The 19,805-nt window shown below is 44.1% G+C and overlaps 1 protein-coding gene across 1 annotated transcript in view; it reads right to left on the minus strand.

The window, feature by feature from the left end:
• Nucleotides 1–727: 727 nt before the first annotated feature.
• Nucleotides 728–19,805, minus strand: part of LOC112237829 (SH2 domain-containing protein 3C-like) — a 142,845-nt gene continuing 123,767 nt past the window's right edge. The window contains exons 5-13 of the mRNA XM_042326547.1: nt 14,588–14,740; nt 14,064–14,341; nt 12,650–12,765; nt 11,387–11,886; nt 6,932–7,047; nt 6,155–6,326; nt 5,695–5,806; nt 4,117–4,335; nt 728–2,473 (exon numbers count right to left, since the gene is read on the minus strand). Of these exons, the coding sequence (XP_042182481.1) occupies nt 2,298–2,473; nt 4,117–4,335; nt 5,695–5,806; nt 6,155–6,326; nt 6,932–7,047; nt 11,387–11,886; nt 12,650–12,765; nt 14,064–14,341; nt 14,588–14,740 (1,842 nt within the window). The 3' untranslated portion in view covers nt 728–2,297. The remainder of the gene's footprint in view (nt 2,474–4,116; nt 4,336–5,694; nt 5,807–6,154; nt 6,327–6,931; nt 7,048–11,386; nt 11,887–12,649; nt 12,766–14,063; nt 14,342–14,587; nt 14,741–19,805) is intronic.

The raw sequence follows: 19,805 nt of genomic DNA on the forward strand, positions 1-19,805 counted from the left end.
AAGTTGCCAGATTCCTCTAAGCCCTCATGTTGAAGTTGCATTTTACATGACATTTATTTCACTAAAGCATTTCAGCAACAATACATTTTTAGAGGACATTCTATGAAGATGAATTAAAGTGAGTGAAATCGCATGAGGATCCTACAATGACTTTGTGAATAAACTTTCTTCATGGTTTTGGAGTAGAATGTCCTCAGTGACTTTTCAAAACTCTGTCCATATCAATCACACATCTTACATACAGAACAACACACAGTCCATCATACAGTCACTGGGGGGGTCTGAGGGAGCCTGGTCCCACATCTATTTGTGCTGTCGTGTCAAATCCTATGGGCATTGTTTGGCTGGCAATGACCATAGGCGTTGGCAAGAAGAAGGCACAGACAGATCTGGGACCAGGCTAGGTCTGGGGGGGGGCTCCATTCTGCCCTGAGAACGTTCTGGATCGCTTTCAGACCAAAGCACATTCATTCACGCCGGTTAAACCTGAATCGTATGGGAACAGCAGAGGCTCAAGCATGCTACGTTACCATGTCAACAAAGTCTGTCAAATATGTTACCATGACAACAAAGTTTGTCAGGAAGGAGAAAAAAAATGATCCCTCAGTATTTGGAATGGCCCCGCCTTTCAAAACATCTATGTAACGATCAAGAGAACAGCACAGTCAGTGTTTTACATTATAACACATGTGCCTGAAGTACAATAGTTCACACAAACAGGTGAGAGTGCATTATGGGTATTTTTAATTGTGTGTATGACAAGTGCAGAAAAAACATGCTCATATGATGTAAATGGGACAGGAGTCATCAGGAAATATTAATGGCATGCCAGAAATATTAATGACATGCCAGAAATATTAATGACATGTCAGAAATATTAATGACATGTCAGAAATATTAATGACATGCCAGAAATATTAATGACATGCCAGAAATATTAATGACATGCCAGAAATATTAATGACATGCCAGAAATATTAATGACATGCCAGAAATATTAATGACATGCCAGAAATATTAATGACATGCCAGAAATATTAATGACATGCCAGAAATATTAATGACATGCCAGAAATATTAATGACATGCCAGAAATATTAATGACATGTCAGAAATATTAATGACATGTCAGAAACATTAATGACATGCCAGAAACATTAATGACATGCCAGAAATATTAATGGCATGCCAGAAATATTAATGACATGCCAGAAATATTAATGACATGCCAGAAATATTAATGACATGCCAGAAATATTAATGACATTCCATTAATGACATGCCAGAAATATTAATGACATGCCAGAAATATTAATGACATGCCAGAAATATTAATGACATGCCAGAAATATTAATGACATGCCAGAAATATTAATGACATTCCATTAATGACATGCCAGAAGAATTTCACTACACCCGCAATAACATCTGCCCAATATGTGCATGTGACCAATACAATTTGATTTTGTTTTGATTTGAGAAACATTTATGACATGCCAGAAGCGGAGAAAAGAAGAGGGAGGGTGAATGCTTCTCAGAAGAGCCCTCATATAAGACAACTGCCACTGAACAGCACACAAAGTCCACAGAGAGAAAATGCTTTTAGGCAGAGCACAGTACGCTCAGACAGCTGATGTGATTTGGAAACATAACATATATTATGACTTGTTCAAAACAGATAGATAAGAGACCAGCTGTATGAGCACACTGCAGGTGTCATCAGCAGGGGACGTGATGGAATATGGAATGAATGGCAGACATGCAGAGAGTCTATACAAGAACAACAGATTTCAGAACACACTACCTCTCAGTCTGAAGCTGAGGTCTGGTGACACAGGTCATAGAGATAGATAGTTGTATATATTTTATACAGGTGTCCTGAAGAGCACAAGCACTGTTTTAAATATTACTGTCTCTTTAAGGTGATGATACTACAGAGTGTGACAGTACTAGTGAGGGAGGTTTTAGACAAACCAGAGCTTTGTCTTCCCTATACTCCCTTCCCTGTGTTGTTTGACCCTAAGCGCACACCATACAATTATCTGTACTTCGAAGATAGGCAGAATATGTAACATCCCACACAGTTTAAGAGCTCTGAAAAAGCCCTTTATGACTTTTATGGGGATGTACAGCGAGACGCTCCTTCTCTCCTAGCGTACCCTCGGCTTCTCTCAGTCTATTCTCTTGTCTCTGTTAGCTGCTTCCTCCCCTCACATTGGAATCATCCAGCAGCAGTGTGGGGAGATGGGCTATACCACTGTGAGTGCTGTGTATAGGGGTGTTCGGTGAGATGGGTGCTATAGTTCACTGTGGCGTACAAGAGGTTCCAGCTTGTGAGACAGAGCGGTCAGAACTTTGTCAAACTTCTCATAGCGCTCTGATTGGCTGCCCTCCGACCCCCGACTTCCCCATAGCAACCTCATCTGGAACTCTGTCCGGAAGATCTCCAGAACCTCCTCCCTCTCCTGGAAGCCTGGTGGAGGAGGAGGAGAGGAGAGAGAGGAGAGGACAGAAAGGAGTAAACAGGAGGAGGAGAGGAAGAGACAACAGAACATAAGGGAGAGGAAGAGAGGAGGAGGAGAGGAAGAGAGGAGGAGGAGAGGAGAGAGAGGAGAGGACAGAAAGGAGTAAACAGGAGGAGGAGAGGAAGAGACAACAGAACATAAGGGAGAGGAAGAGAGGAGGAGGAGAGGAAGAGAGGAGGAGGAGAGGAAGAGACAACAGAACATAAGGGAGAGGAAGAGAGGAGGAGGAGAGGAAGAGAGGAGGAGGAGAGGAAGAGACAACAGAACATAAGGGAGAGGAAGAGAGGAGGAGGAGAGGAAGAGAGGAGGAGGAGAGGAAGTGACAACAGAACATAAGGGGAGGAAGAGAGGAAGAGAGGAGGGAGGAGAGGAGGAGAGAGAGGAGGAGGAGAGGAGGTGACAACAGAACATAAGGGAGAGGAAGGGAGGAGGAGGGAGGAGGGAGGAGGAGGAGGAGGAGAGGAGGAGGAGAGGAGGAGACAACAGAACATAAGGGAGAGGAGGAGGAGAGGAGGAGGAGAGGAGGAGACAACAGAACATAAGGGAGAGGAAGAGAGGAGGAGGAGAGGAAGAGAGGAGGAGGAGAGGAGGAGGAGGAGGAGGAGGAGGAGAGGAGGAGAGGAAGAGGAGGAGGAGAGAGGAGGAGGAGAGGAGGAGACAACAGAACATAAGGGAGAGGAGGAGGAGAGGAGGAGGAGGGAGGAGGAGGAGGAGAGGAGGAGAGGAGGAGACAACAGAACATAAGGGAGAGGAAGAGAGGAGGAGGAGAGGAAGAGAGGAGGAGGAGAGGAAGAGAGGAGGAGGAGAGGAGGAGAGGAGAGGAGGAGGAGAGGAGGAGACAACAGAACATAAGGGAGAGGAAGAGAGGAGGAGGAGAGGAAGAGAGGAGGAGGAGAGGAAGAGAGGAGGAGGAGAGGAGGAGAGGAGAGGAGGAGGAGAGGAGGAGACAACAGAACATAAGGGAGAGGAAGAGAAGAGAGGGATTGATCAATATTACAGACATTGTGGAAAACAAAGTCTAGTTAAGATAGTTATTGACATCCTGCTCAATACACTCATCACCAGGGACTGGAATCAATCAGAACCAATAGTGATAAATGTCAACATACCGTAACCATCACCAGCACACTACCACAGATAGAACAACAACCAACAACTCAATCATTATTTCAGATCAGTGTCAATGACCCATTATATACATCATACTGACGACACACACACACCGTCAGATATTAGGATGCGTCAGCATTAAGGACAACATGTACTGTAACACTACAGTTGTTACTCAGTCAGATAAATCCATGCACAACATCCACTAATCAGACAAGCCCTTGGTGGTTAATCCATAACAATATGGCTGATTCAGCACACAATACTATAATACTACTCTGTACTCTATGGAATGGTTTCCTGGACCTGCATTAAAGCTCGACTAAAAAAACACTTCCAATGAAGACTGAACGAGTCTGTGATTATCGAATGATGAATGAGATTCTGACAGTGATTTAAGTCGGGGAAACCGGGCCTCGTGTGTGTGCAAGTCAAACAAATACACAGCGCGTACATACACACACGCTCCCCCAGGCCTTACCCTGTAGTTTGGTCTCAGCGTTGGTGCGATACAGCCCCCCATGGTGAGCGATGGTCCGGGCCGCCTCCAGGTGTGACATCACCACGTCAACCCCCGCCTCCACTTTCTCCCAGGATTCCATCCCCGCCCCTGGCCCCTCCCCCACAACCACACTCCTCTCCAGCAGAGACAGCAGAGGAACCACATGAGGGAAGGAGGTGTTGGACAACACAGTGCTCTCTGGAACACACAGAGAGAGAGACACACTGACACAGAGAGAGAAACACACATACCAGTGTCCTGTGCATGTCAAACACACAACGCACACAGTAACACACACAGTGACACACACAGAAACACACACAGAAACACACAGTAACACACACAGTGACGCACACAGTGACGCACACAGTAACACACACAGTAACACATACAGTAACACACACAGTAACACACAGTAACACACAGTGACACACACAGAAACACACACAGTAACACACACAGTAACACACACAGTAACACACACAGAAACACACACAGTAACACACACAGTAACACACACAGAAACACACACAGAAACACACACAGTAACACACACAGAAACACACACAGTAACACACAGTAACACACAGTAACACAAACACACACAGTAACACACAGTAACACACAGTAACACACACAGTAACACACAGTGACACACAGTAACACACACAGTACACACACAGTGACACACAGACACACAGTGACACACAGTAACACACACAGTAACACACACAGTAACACACAGTAACACACAGTAACACACACAGTAACACACAGTAACACACACAGTGACACACACAGTAACACACAGAGACACACAGTAACACAGTAACACACACAGAAAACACACAGTAACACACAGTAACACACAAACACACAGAAACACACAGTAACACACACAGTAACACTCCAGCACACAGTACACACACAGAAACACACAGTCACACATGTTCACACATAAACACACAGAAACACACACTAACACACAGTAGAAACACACACAGCTAACACCTAACACACAGTAACACACAGTCACAGTAACACACAGTAACACACAGTAAACACACAGTAACACACACGTAACACACAGTAACACACACAGACACACAGAACACAGTAACACACAGTAACACACACAGACACAGACACACAGTAACACACACAGTGACACAAGAGTGACACACAGTAACACACACAGTAACACACAGTAACACACACAGTAACACACAAGTAACACACAGACACACAGTAAACACAGAGAGACAAAAGACAGTAACACAGAAGTAACACACAGGACACACAGTGACACACAGTAACACACACAGAGAAACACAGTGAGACAAAACACACAGTAACACACAGTAACACACACAGTAACACACAGAGACACACAGTGACACAAGACAACACAGTGACACACAGTGACACACACAGTGACACACAGTAACACACAGTAACACACACAGTAACACACACAGTAACACACACAGTAACACACAGTAACACACAGAAACACACAGAAACACACAGTAACACACACAGCCTCCAGCTCCATACCTTTGCCATCATTCATGTTCTTCATGAACGGCTTGAGCTTCTTCTCATAGAGGATGGCTCCCTCTGTGTGTCTCTGACGTAACGTCATCCACGTGTGCTCCAGACGAGAGATCTGAGAGAGAGAGAGAGAGAGAGAGATGAAAGAGGAGAGGAGAGAGAGAGACAGACACAGAGAGATGAAAGAGAAGAGAGGAGAGGAGAGACACAGAGAGACAAAAGAGAAGAGAGGAGAGGAGAGAGGAAACAAAGAAAGATGAAAGAGAAGAAAAGAGAGGAGAGAGAGACAAAGAGAGACGAAAGAGAAGTGAAAGAGAAATATAACAGCATGTGACAATATATCATTTGGATAATGGTGTACCTCTACCGATATTTGGTTTTGTGTGTGTGTATTACTGTGTGTGTATTACTGTGTGTGTAGAACTGCATGTGTGAGTGTGTATTGTACATGGTTGGTCCATACCTGTGGTAGCTCCAGTGCTCTCATCACAGCGGCGAAGCCAAACATGTTCCCCAGGTTGCTCTTGAGTTCAGCAGCCAGCTGGATGGTCTTATGGAGCAGAGCAGCCCTCTCCTCTTTACTGCCGGTACAGCCCAGCAGGTCCACAGCTGTCATTATAGACATAGTATAGAACCTGAGGAGAAGGGGAGGAGGAGGAGGAGAGAGGGATGAAACAAGGAAGAATAGGATGAGAACAGCATCAACCACAACCCTACTCCTAACCCTAGCTTCATGTCGACATTCCGGTTCAACCCTAACCCTAACCCTAGCCTCAACCATAACCCTAACCCTAACCCTAGCCTCGACCACAACCCTATTCCTAACCCTAGCTTCATGTCGACATTCCGGTTCAAACCTAACCTAACCCTAGCCTCAACCACACCCTAACCCTAGCCTCAAACCACAACCCTAACCCTAGCCTCAACCACAACCTAACCCTAACCTAGCCTAACAACCCTAACCCTAGCCTCAACCTAACCCTAACCCTAGCCTCAACCACAACCCTAACCCTAACCTAGCCTCAACCCTAACCCTAGCCTCAACCACAGCCTCAACCCTAACCCTAGCCTCAACCCTAACCCTAACCCTAGCCTCAACCACAGCCCTAACCCTAACCCTAGCCTCAACCCTAACCCTAACCTCAACCACAACCCTAACCCTAACCCTAACCCTAACCTCAACCACAACACTAACCCTAACCTCAACCACAACCCTAGCCCTTACCACCTGAAGCCTTACCGCTCCAGTAGGTCCAGTCTCAGCTGGTGTCCGTGAGGAAGAGTCAACAACTCCAGTCCCGAGCCCACTCCCATCATCCTCTGCATCTCCTCGGTAACACCCAGTATCCTAGCAACCTTCACACAGACAGAGGGAGGGAGCACAACACATGGGGAGGGAGGAAGGAGGGAGGGAGCAAATGGAGAAAGGGGAGGAAATGGAGAGAGAGGAGAGGGAGGATATGGAGTGAGAGGAGAGGGAGGAAATGGAGAGAGGTGGAGAGGGGGAGGGAGGATATGTAGAGAGAGAAGAGAGGAGAGGGAGGAAATGGAGAGAGAGGAGAGGAGAAGGAGGCAGGAAATGGAGAGAGAAAAGAGGGGGAAATGGAGAGAGAGGTGGAGAGAGGAGAGGGGGAGGGAGGAAATGAGAAGAGAAGAGAGGAGAGGGAGGGAGGAAATGAGAAGAGAAGAGAGGAGAGGGGGAGGGAGAGATCGAAATGTAGAGAGAGCAGAGGGGGAAATGGAGAGAGAAGAGGGAGGAAATGGAGAGAGGAGAGGGGAGGGAGGAAATGTAGAGAGGAGAGAAGAGGGAGACAGGAAGAAAGGGTTTATTGTAATTTCTAACTTAATGTATTCATGGTCACTGAGACTGGTGGTTAATTGTCTCTTAATTCAAATGTTACCAAATAGTAGAGTAGAGTAAATAGTGGGCACTATACCATATTTTATGATATATCGGTATTGATGCAGGGAAACCAATGCTTGGTTTGTTAAACGTGATACGCCATGCGCAATGTCCATTTTTATAGTTTACTTCGCTACTTGAGTCATCTCTCTCCGTGCCACTTTCCACACAGACATAGCTATGCCCCCTGTCACTCAAGGAGCGCATGCTGTTCCTTAACCACGAGACACTTGCGTTCAGTCTGCATGGTCAATGCAGCACATACAACAATGTTGATGACAACAATGCTGTTTTCACTTTGCTTCTTAATATAAATCCACTAGAGTTCTATAATGACACTCTTAGTTTGTGTTTCTTACACCAGCAAACAGCTAGTTTGTCTTTTCTTAGCAAGTGGTACTAAATCTTGTGATATGCTAATTATTAGCCGCTAATGCTAATAGCTAGGTAGCTAATACATGTATTGAGTAAGAGCAAATGTAGCTAGCTAACCCCAGTTGGGTTCGTGCCGTGGCGGAGATCTTTGTGGGCTATACTCGGCCTTGTCTCAGGATGGTAAGTTGGTGGTTGAAGATATCCCTCTAGTGGTGTGGGGGCTGTGCTTTGGCAAAGTGGGTGGGGTTATATCCTGCCTGTTTGGCCCTGTCCGGGGGTATCGTCGGACGGGGCCACAGTGTCTCCTGACCCCTCCTGTCTCAGCCTCCAGTATTTATGCTGCAGTAGTTTATGTGTCGGGGGACTAGGGTCAGTTTGTTATATCTGGAGTACTTCTACTGTCCTATTTGGTGTCCTGTGTGAATCTAAGTGTGCCTTCTCTAATTCTCTCCTTCTCTCTTTCTTTCTCTCTCTCGGAGGACCTGAGCCCTAGGACCATGCCCCAGGACTACCTGGCCTGATGACTCCTTGCTGTCCCCAGTCCACCTGGCTGTGCTGCTTCTCCAGTTTCAACTGTTCTGCCTGCGGCTATGGAACCCTGACCTGTTCACCGGACGTGCTACCTGTCCCAGAACTGCTGTTTTCAACTCTCTAGAGACGGCAGGAGCGGTAGAGATACTCTTGAAAGATCGGCTATGAAAAGCCAACTGGTCATCAATTAACATTTGAACATCTTGGCCAAGTTCTGTTATAATCTCCACCTGACACAGAAGAGAACTGGCCACCCCTCATAGCCTGGTTCCTCTCTAGGTTTATTCCTAGGTTCTGGCATTTCTAGGGAGTTTTTCCTAGCCACCATGCTTCTACACCTGCATTGCTTGCTGTTTGGGGTTTTAGGCTGGGTTTCTGTACAGTACTTTGAGATATCAGCTGATGTAAGAAGGGATTTATAAATACATTTGATTGAATTTGATTGATCTTCTAAATCAAAGAGGAATATGCAAAGCAAGAACATGTTAGCTACATGAAGTAGCTAAGAGAAAACATGCAATATAGCCAAAGCATATAGGGTCCCCTAGGAAACACTTATCAACACTTTAGTTCCTACCCTGTCACAATAACTCCTCCCTGGCATTTTAATTTGTTGTCATCTCAATCAACACTGTATTCAAAGTGCCCACTATTATATTCTAACTATAGAATTAGAACAGTCATTCTATTTCCATGATTCCAACAGTTTTTCTCTAATTTGCAAGTCAAATCGCAATTGCAACATTTGGTTAAGTCCTAGATTATTTGCCCATATCGTGCAGCCCTATGTGGCAGTGTGGAAATTATCTCAATTGAGCAGTGGTGTAAAGTAAGTAAGTAAAATTACTTTCAAGTACTACCTTAGTCATTTATTTTGGTATTTGTACTTTAAATCACCATTTTTATTTTTGACAACTTTTACTTCACTCCATTCCTAAAGAAAATACTGTACTTTTTACTCCATTCCCATTTTCACATTTTCGCTGACACCTAAAAGCACTTGTTACATTTTGAATGCTTAGCAGGACAGGAAAATGGTCCAATTCACACACTTGTCAAGAGAACATCCCTGGTCATCTACTGCCTCTGATCTGGAGGACTCACTAAACACAAATGCTTTGTTTTTGAACGATGTCTGAGTGTTGGAGTGTACCCCTGGAGTGTACAAGAAAATGGTGCCATCAGGTTTGCTTAATAGAAGGAATTTTAAATTATTTATACTTTTATTTTTAATACTTAAGTACATTTTATCAATTACAATTACTTTTGATACTTAAGTATATTTAAAACCAAATGCTTCTAGACTTTTACTCAAGTAGTATTTTACTGGTTGACTTTCACTTTTACTTTAGTAATTTTCTATTAACATATCTTTACTTTTACTCAAATATGACAAAACTTTTTCCACTACTGCAATTGAGTGCAGGAAATGCAGAAATGATAAAAGTGCTGAAATTTGTTTTGGTTGAAGTTGAATTGAACAGTATAAAATAATCAGAATGTAGAATGACTCATTGAAATCACTTAGAATGTATGTGTTGCCACACTAGGATCACTCACTACTCATAAAGCACCCTAGGATCACTCACTACTCATGAAGCACCCTAGGATCACTCACTACTCATGAAGCACCCTAGGATCACTCACTACTCATGAAGCACCCTAGGATCACTCACTACTCATGAAGCACCCTAGGATCGCTCACTACTCATGAAGCACCTAGGATCACTCACTACTCATGAAGCACCCTAGGATCACTCACTACTCATGAAGCACCCTAGGATCCCTAGCACCCTAGGATCACTCACTACTCATGAAGCACACTAGGATCACTCACTACTCATAAAGCACCCTAGGATCACTCACTACTCATGAAGCACCCTAGGATCACTCACTACTCATGAAGCACCCTAGGATCACTCACTACTCATGAAGCACCCTAGGATCACTCACTACTCATGAAGCACACTAGGATCACTCACTACTCATGAAGCACACTAGGATCACTCACTACTCATAAAGCACCCTAGGATCACTCACTACTCATAAAGCACCCTAGGATCACTCACTACTCATGAAGCACCCTAGGATCACTCACTACTCATAAAGCACCCTAGGATCACTCACTACTCATAAAGAAAATGTAGAACGTTTATTATCCCAAAACTAAAAAACACTGTCAAATACAGTCTCTGTCAAATACAGTCACTGTCAAATACAGTCACTGTCAAATACAGTCACTGTCAAATACAGTCACTGTCAAATGTCATTTTTTTATTTTTAAATACCGTGATATAATATTTTGGCAATATCGCCCAGCCCTAGGATAGCATAGTGATCCCTGTATGAACCTCTCTGCTGCTCCACTGTCAACAGGAGTTCATTGAGCAACACTCATTAGGGATTAGTGACATCACCGAGTTACATTCACAAGGCCAAGGAACATTCCGTTAGCCTGCTTCTGTTAAGATATGGGCTCTAGCTTTAATAAAGAGTGGATGGTATATGCGTATTGTGTGTATGTGTTTGTGTCTGTGTGTTTGTGCCCGTGTCCCTCTATGTGTCCTGTATGTGTGCGGTGTCCCTCTATGTGTCCTGTATGCGTGCGGTGTCCCTCTATGTGTCCTGTATGTGTGCGGTGTCCCTCTATGTGTCCTGTATGCGTGCGGTGTCCCTCTATGTGTCCTGTATGTGTGCGGTGTCCCTCTATGTGTCCTGTATGCGTGCGGTGTCCCTCTATGTGTCCTGTATGTGTGCGGTGTCCCTCTGTGTCCTGTATGCGTGCGGTGTCCCTCTTTGTGTCCTGTATGTGTGTGGTGTCCCTCTATGTGTCCTGTATGTGTGTGGTGTCCCTCTATGTGTCCTGTATGCGTGCGGTGTCCATACCGTGCAGTCAGCCATGGTGATGTGTTTAGCAGCTGTCCTAACGTCCACCTCCGCCAGAAGCTCTTTAACCCTCTTCAGAATGCTCATCTCTAAGGGCTTGTTCTCCTGGGGCATCAGTGGCGAGAGGTACTTCCCTGGTCTGAAGGAGGAGGCTGTCTCCACTAGGGGGGCGATGAACACCTCTTCTCCAGCCCCATCCTCCCTCCCTGGGGCAGGCCCATGGCCCTCCTCCACACGCAGCCTCTCCACGTAGCTCTTAGTGGGAGGTGTGGGGTGCATGCCGGCGGCACAGGGAGCCTTAGGACAGAGGGCCGGGGTGGGCCCTAAGTCGCAGTAGCTGCCCCCCGTCTCGGAGCCTTCTGCTGGGGTTTCGTAGGAGCAGGGGCCCGGGGTGGAGTGGGAGCTGGCTGCTAGCATGTCTGGTAGGTTGTTGTTGGAGCCAGGGCTGAGCTGGGGGTCGCTGGAGTGTCTCAGGACAGGTTGGGTTCTGTGTCTGTGGACTGGACAGCAAAGCACAGGGTTTCACATGTAAATTCCAGACCTGGGTTCACAAATAGTATTGATTTTCTTACAAATACACTGAGTGTACAAAACATTAAGAACACCTGGACCAGGTGAATCCAGGTGAAAGCTATGATCCCTTATTGATGTCACTTGTTAAATCCACCAATCAGTGTAGATGAAGGGGAGGAGACAGGTTAAAGAAGGATGTTTAAGCCTTAAGACAATTGAGACATGGATTGTGTATGTGTACCATTCAGAGGGTGAGTGGGAAAGACAACATATTTAAGTGCCAGTTTGAGTGTGTCAAGAACTGCAACGGTGCTGGGTTTTTAACGCTCAACAGTTTCCCAAGTGTATTAAGAATGGTTCACCACCCAAAGGACATCCAGCCAAATTGACACAACTGTGGAGTCAACATGGGCCAGTATCCCTGTGGAACGCTTTCGACACCTTGTAGAGTCCATGACCCGACAAATTGAGGCTGTTTTGAGGGCAAAAGGGGGGGTCACCTCAATATTAGGAAGGTGTTCTTAATGTTTTGTACAGTCAATGTACTTCAGCTGTGTTTGATTGATTGCATGGTTCAATTGGCCCAATGGACGATTCCAAAAGTGCAAACCCACAAAAGTTCCCATCTGGCTCCTGAAAGGCCCAATCAAAAGGACCACCAAACCCACACAGTAAGCAATAATCTCAATGAATTATCTATAATCTCAATCATCTCTTAATAATTCCATAATCTCCATAGAAAGGACTCACTGTGGCTGTAGGCTGGGGAGAGAGGTGTCTCCTCTAAAGGAGGACGGCGATACTCCTGGATGAGGTCCATACTCAGAGCACAGTTCCTCATGGCGTCTTTGTGAATAGTAGAGGAGCTGCAAACACCAACAAACCAACACTCATTTTCCATCTGTTTTTAATACGGCTGTGGGTCCATGGTCTGAACCATACGTCTGTATTGAGCAAGCTAGACAAAGCTCCAAATCAAGTCATCTCATAAATGAAGTGCCAGTTACACATTTTACCCGATTGGTCTACTGAGAAGAGGTGAACATTTTACCCGATTGGTCTACTGAGAAGAGGTGAACATTTTACCCGATTGGTCTACTGAGAAGAGGTGAACATTTTACCCGATTGGTCTACTGAGAAGAGGTGAACATTTTACCCGATTGGTCTACTGAGAAGAGGTGAACATTTTACCCGATTGGTCTACTGAGAAGAGGTGAACATTTTACCCGATTGGTCTACTGAGAAGAGGTGAACATTTTACCCGATTGGTCTTCTGAGAAGAGGTGAACATTTTACCCGATTGGTCTACTGAGAAGAGGTGAACATTTTACCCGATTGGTCTTCTGAGAAGAGGTGAACATTTTACCCGATTGGTCTACTGAGAAGAGGTGAACATTTTACCCGATTGGTCTACTGAGAAGAGGTGAACAACACAAAGAGATGACAAGACAACACAAAGAGATGACAAAACAACACAAAGAGATGACAAGACAAACACAGAGATGACAAGACAACACAAAGAGATGACAAGACAACACAGAGATGACAAGACAACACAAAGAGATGACAAGACAACACAAACAGATCTATGACCAGGCTACGGTTGATCTCTCCTACACTCAGGCCCTGGTTGCTGTGCAGAGGAGGAGGAAAGAGACCTGCATGTGTAGCAGCTAGTCTAACACAGAGCAATGTAGCTACAGTATACACATGTTCTCAGTGAATCTGAGGCAGGGGGTGAGAGTGAGAAGGGGTCAGTGCTCTGTTATGACACCAGTGTTCTGACCCAAACGGTCTCACACACACCACCTGCACCCCACGACAGCAGCCTCCACTTCTGGCTTTGGAACAACTGGCACTGCTACTGGTATTGGTGCAGGTACTTGGACTGGTACTGGGGAAACTGGTGGTTCCACTGGACTGATGGACTCCACGTCACTGACCACACAATGGGAATGAACATCTGATTTATACCACTGAGACACACATACATACTGTACATACACCTGCACACACACCCACACACACACACCCACACACCCACACACACACACACACACACACACACACACACACACACACACACACACACACACACACACACATCTCAAGAAGAAGATTGAGTAACAATCTATGAAAGACTCCCTCGCCTCTAGTCTCTGACCTGTGAGGTATCAGCGTGTCCGTGGTCAATCCATCGTTCATGGTCACGCTCCGCCTCTTAATGTACGCTCCTTTCTGATTGGATGGTGAGTGGGCTAGGCCATGTCTGCTATTGGCTAAGGCAAACGTTGCTTCCTGGTAACGCAAGGGGAGGGTGCGTATGATTGGACAGTAGATCAGGACTCCGCTGGGCTGGGAGACAGGTCGCCGTCCGGCCACGTAGTACCTCATCAGCTCAGGTATGGAGTCGAAACTGTCTTTCTCTAACAGGTACTGGACCTGGAATTGAATTGAAATCATTATGGACCGTTCAAATGTTAAATAAATGGACATGTGTTCACTTGTGGTTAACAAATTGGAAACAAGTGTTTTTCATGTTTTTCATGTGTCATCCTCTGGGATTCTTTGTACTTTTAAATAGTTTAACTGTAATAATTGTTTTACCCCCCAAAATAACTAAATCCTTCAAAACAGTAAAGTTAGATCCAACAACATGATGTAAATTATGTAAGTTACAATACATACCTTAGACTCAGTGCTGGACCTGACCAGGACCTTGGTGATCTTGAAGTGCAGAACCTCATAGTTCCACCTGGTCGTCAGGACATAGTCGCCCACGTTTATCAGCGAATCACGGATCAGGAAGTCACCATTTCGCAGCACCACCGTCTCCGACACCTGGAGGTCGAAGAGAAAGAGTGTTATTCAGTAACAGTGTTATGAGGGTCATTCTATAACGTCGTTAAAGTTAGGATTACATTGTTATAAGGTTTATTATATAACATTTGGGTAGCTCCGCTCCCTTTTTCCAGTGGAAATAAGACTGCACACAAAGTGGCTTTAAAATCACAGTTTGGCACAAAGACTATTTATTATGCACTCTGAGAGTCCTGTAGATCGCAGATATGTAACGTCAAATGAAGGCATGCTTTAATTGACTGTAAGTTGTCTTCTAGGAATCGTATCTAGGGGCTAGGCGACATACTGGTTGTCCAAAGAGTTGAGCCGACACAAAAAAGCTTTCCTATGAGGATTGTTACAGGGCATTGCAAACCTATTCATTCCCCTTGTATTTCTTCAAATGTTATTGTGTTACAAAGTGGGATTAAAAATGGATTTAACTGTATTTCGTTTGTCAAAAATCTCCACAAAATTACTTTGTAATGTCAAAGTGGAAGAACAAAAGATATATACAGCACCAGTCAAAAGTTGGGATAAAAAGGTGTTATACAAATCAAAATATATATATTAGAGATTCTTCAAAGTTGCCACACTTTGCCTTGATGACAGCTTTGCACACTCTTGACATTCTCTTAAACAGCTTCATGAGGTAGTCTGGAATGCATTTTAACAGTTCATTTGTGGAATTTCTTTCCTTCTTAATGTGTTTGAGCCAATAAGTTGTGTTGTGACAAGGTAGGGGGGTATACAGAAGAAAACCCTATTTGGGAGAAGACCAAGTCCATATTATGTCAAGAACAGCTCAAATAAGCAAAGAGAAATTACAGTCCATCATTACTTTAAGACATGAAGGTCTGTCAATTCGGGAAATTCCAAGAGGTTTGAATGTTTCTTCAAGTTCAGTTGCAAAAACCATCAAGCGATATGATGAAACTGGCTCTCATGAGGACCGCCACAGGAAAAGGAAGACCCAGTGTTACCTCTGCTGTAGAGGATCAGTTCATTAGAGTTACCAGAAATTGCAGCCCAAATAAATACTTCACAGAGTTCAAGTAAGAGACACATCTCAACATCAACTGTTCGGAGGAGACTGCGTGAAAAAGGCCTTCATGGTTGAATTACTGCAAAGAAACCACTACTAAAGGACACCAATAAGAAGAACAGACTTGCTTGGGCCAAGAAACACGAGGAATGGATATTAGACTGGTGGAAATATATCCTTTGGTCTGATGTGTGCAAATTTGCGATTTTTGGTTCCATCCGCCGTGTCTTTGTGAGACGCAGAGTAGGTGAATGGATGATCTCCGCATGTGTGATTCCCACCGTGAAGCATGGAGGAGGTGGTGTGATGGTGCTCTCTGGTAACATTGTCAGTGATTTATTTAGAATTCAAGGCACACTTAACCAGCATGGCTACCACAGCATTCTGCAGCAAATTGCCATCCCATCTGGTTTGCGCTTAGTGGGACTATCATTTGTTTTTCAACAAGACAATGACCCAACACACCTCCAGGCTATGTAAGAGCTATTTGACCAGGAAGGAGAGTGATGAGTGCTGCATCAGATGACCTGGACTCCACAATCCACAAACCTCAACCCAATTGAGATGGTTTGGGATGAGTTGGACTGCAGTGTGAAGGAAAAACAGCTAAAAAGTGCTCAGCATATGTGGGAACTCCTTCAAGGCCGTTGGAAAAGGATTCCAGGTGAAGCTGCTTGAGAGAATGCCAATAGTGTGCAAAGCTCTCATCAAGGCAAAGAGTGGCTATTTGAAGAATCTCAAATATAGAATATATTTAGATTTTGTTTAACACTTTTTTGGTTACTACATGATTCCATATGTGTTATTTCATAGTTTTAATGTCTTCACTACTATTCCACAATGTAGAAAATAGTACAAATAAAGAAAAACCCTTGAATGAGTAGCTGTGTCCAAACTTTTGACTGGTACTGTATATTTTTTTATGCTGTAAATTAAATAACTAAAATATAGTTGTTGCCTAAGTGTTCAGCTCCCTAAGTCAATACGTTAGAAACACCTTTTGCATTGATTACAGCTGTGAGTCTTCTTTACACACCTGGAGTGTGCAATATTTGCCCATTATTCTTTTCAGAATTTTTCAAGCTCTGTCAAGATGTTGGGGATCATGGCTAGAGAGCAACTTTCAAGTCTTACCGAAGATTTTCAAGCAGATTTAAGTCAAAACTGTAACTTGGACACTCAGGAACATTCACTGTCTTCTTGGTAAGCAACTCCAGTGTAGATTTGGCGTTGTGTTGTAGGTTATTGTCCTGTTGAAAGGTGAATTCTTCTCCCAGTGTCTGGTGGACAGCAGACTTGAAGCAGTGTTTGGTAAACAACTCCAGTGTAGATTTGGCGTTGTGTTGTAGGTTATTGTCCTGTTGAAAGGTGAATTCTTCTCCCAGTGTCTGGTGGACAGCAGACTTGAAGCAGTGTTTCCTCTAGGATTTTGCCTGTGCTTAGCTCCATCCCATTTATTTTTATCCTGAAAAACTCCACAGTATTTGCCAATGTCAAGCACACCCATAACATGATGCAGCCAACACCATGCTTGAAAATAAGGAGGCAGTTACTCAGTGATGTGTTGTGTTGGATTTGCCTAAACATTTGCCCCAAACATTTGCAGCATTACTTTAGTACCGTGTTGCATTCAAGATGCATGTTTTGGACTTTTTTTAAATTCTGTATATTTGTATTCTTCTTTTCACTCCACCATTTAGGTCATTATTGTGGAGTTATACAATGTTGATCCATCCTCAGTTTTCTCCCATCACAGACATTGAACTCTGTAACTTTTTTTAAATGACCAATGGCCTCATGGGGCTCCCGAGTGGCGCAGCAGTCTAAGGCACTGCATCTCAGTGATTGGGAGTCCCATAGGGTGGCACACAATTGGCCCAGCGTCGTCCGGGTTTGGCCGGTCTAGGCCGTCATTGTAAAATAAGAATGAGTTCTTAACTGACTTGCCAAGTTAAATAAAGTTGAATAAAATAATAATGGAAACATCACTGAGCAGTTTCATTCTTGTCCTGCAGCTCAGTTCAGGACGACTGCATCTTCCATGTGTCTAGGTGGTTCATACATCATCCACAGCTTCATTATTAACTTGACCATGTGCTGAAAGAGATATTCAATGTCTGATTTGTTATTGTTACCCATCTACCAATCAGTGCCCTTCTCTATGAGGTTTTCAAAAAAAGCTCCCTGATATTTGAATCTGTGTTTGAAATGGAATACTGGCCTGAGGGACCTTAGATGTTGTATGTATGGGGGACAGAGGAAGGGGAAGTCATAAAATAATCATATCAACCTCTGTTATTTCACACAGACTGAGTCCATGTAACTTATTATGTGATTTGTTCATCCAAATTTGACTCCTTAACTCATTTAGGCTTGCCTAAACAAAGGGGTTGAATATTTATACAATTACTATATTTTAGTTATAAAACAATGTATGAATCTTACTTTTTTTTTTCTTCTTCCACTTTGACATAACTGAGTATTTTTAGTAGATTGTTGACAAAAAAATGACTATTAAATAAATGGTAATCCCACTTTGTAACACAATAAAATGTGAAGAAATCCAAGGGGTCTGAATACTTCAGCAAGGCACTGTATGTAGAGACTTTGATTTAAATAGGGTACATATTTAAGCAATAGGGCGCGAGGGGGTGTGATATATGGCCAATATACCACGGCTAAGGGCTGTTCTTATGCATGACGCAACACGGAGTGGTCGTGGTATATTGGCCATATATCACAAACCCCTGAGGTGCCTTATTGCTATTGTAAACTGGTTACCAAATGTACTTTTTGTCATACCCGTGGTATACGGTCTGATATACCACTGCTTTCAGCCAATCAGCACCAGTTTCTAATGTAGAATATCCTGTAGTAGCAAGTGACAAAGATGTCATTTTAAAGCATTTATCCTTATCTCCAACAGGGGGCGCTGTTACTGCAGGCCAGAGACAGCAGCACCAAGAGCACTGCATTCACGGACAGGCTGCTGCATGCATCGGAGCCATCACCATGGAGACACAGTGTATTGTTTTAGCAGCAAGCCACAGGTTCCCCCAATTCTGTCTGTTTACCCCAGTGTGAATGTAGCATTATGTTAATGTATGCTGGAGCCTCACAGGGAGGGAGACTCACAGATGGTTTAACTCACACTGCAGAGAGAGAAAGGAGTGTTGGTGGGTCAGGAGGACAGTGAAGCCACACCGGTGTGTGTGTGTGTGTGTGTGTATCTGTGTGCGTGTGTATCTGTGTGTGTGTGTGTGTGTGTCTGTGTGTGTGTGTATCTGTGTGTGTGTGTGTGTGTGTATCTGTGTGTGTGTGTGTGTGTATCTGTGTGTGTGTATCTGTGTGTGTGTATCTGTGTATCTGTGTGTGTGTATCTCTCTGTGTGTGTGTGTGTGTGTGTGTATCTGTGTGTATCTGTGTGTGTGTGTGTGTGTGTGCGTGCGTGCGTGCGTGCGTGTTGATACTGTAATGTATCCAGCACCAACAGACAGACAAACACAGCTGTGCCCTCCTAACCCTGTTTCCAAGTTATTGTCATTCCAGGGGAATTAACTTTTTACAAGTTATGGATTTTGCAGTTTTAAACAACTTAGAACATATGGAAAGCAGTTCATTTTGTAAATGAATCCGTAAGAATGGAAGGTGTAAGGCCAGTAAAATGCCATTATAAACTGGGTGGTTGGAGCCCTGAATGCTGATATATGCTGGTATATCACGGGTATGACAAAATACTTATTTTTACTGCTCTAATTCCGTTGGTAACCAGTTTATAATAGCAATAAGGCACCTCAGGGGTTTGTGATATATGGCCAATATACCACGACTAAGGGCTGTGTCCAGGCACTCCACGTTGTGTCGTGTATAAGAACAGCCCTTAGCCGTGGTATATTGGCCATATACCACACCCCTCGGGCCTTATTGCTTAATTATAGGACTTTTATTGTGCATTAAACGTCACCAACTAAGAAAACAACGGCAGGTGAATATTAATAGATTGCACTCTTTGTGTGTGTT

The sequence above is a fragment of the Oncorhynchus tshawytscha genome, linkage group LG09 (genome assembly GCF_018296145.1).
Source record: "Oncorhynchus tshawytscha isolate Ot180627B linkage group LG09, Otsh_v2.0, whole genome shotgun sequence".
Classification (NCBI taxonomy): Eukaryota; Metazoa; Chordata; class Actinopteri; order Salmoniformes; family Salmonidae; genus Oncorhynchus; species Oncorhynchus tshawytscha.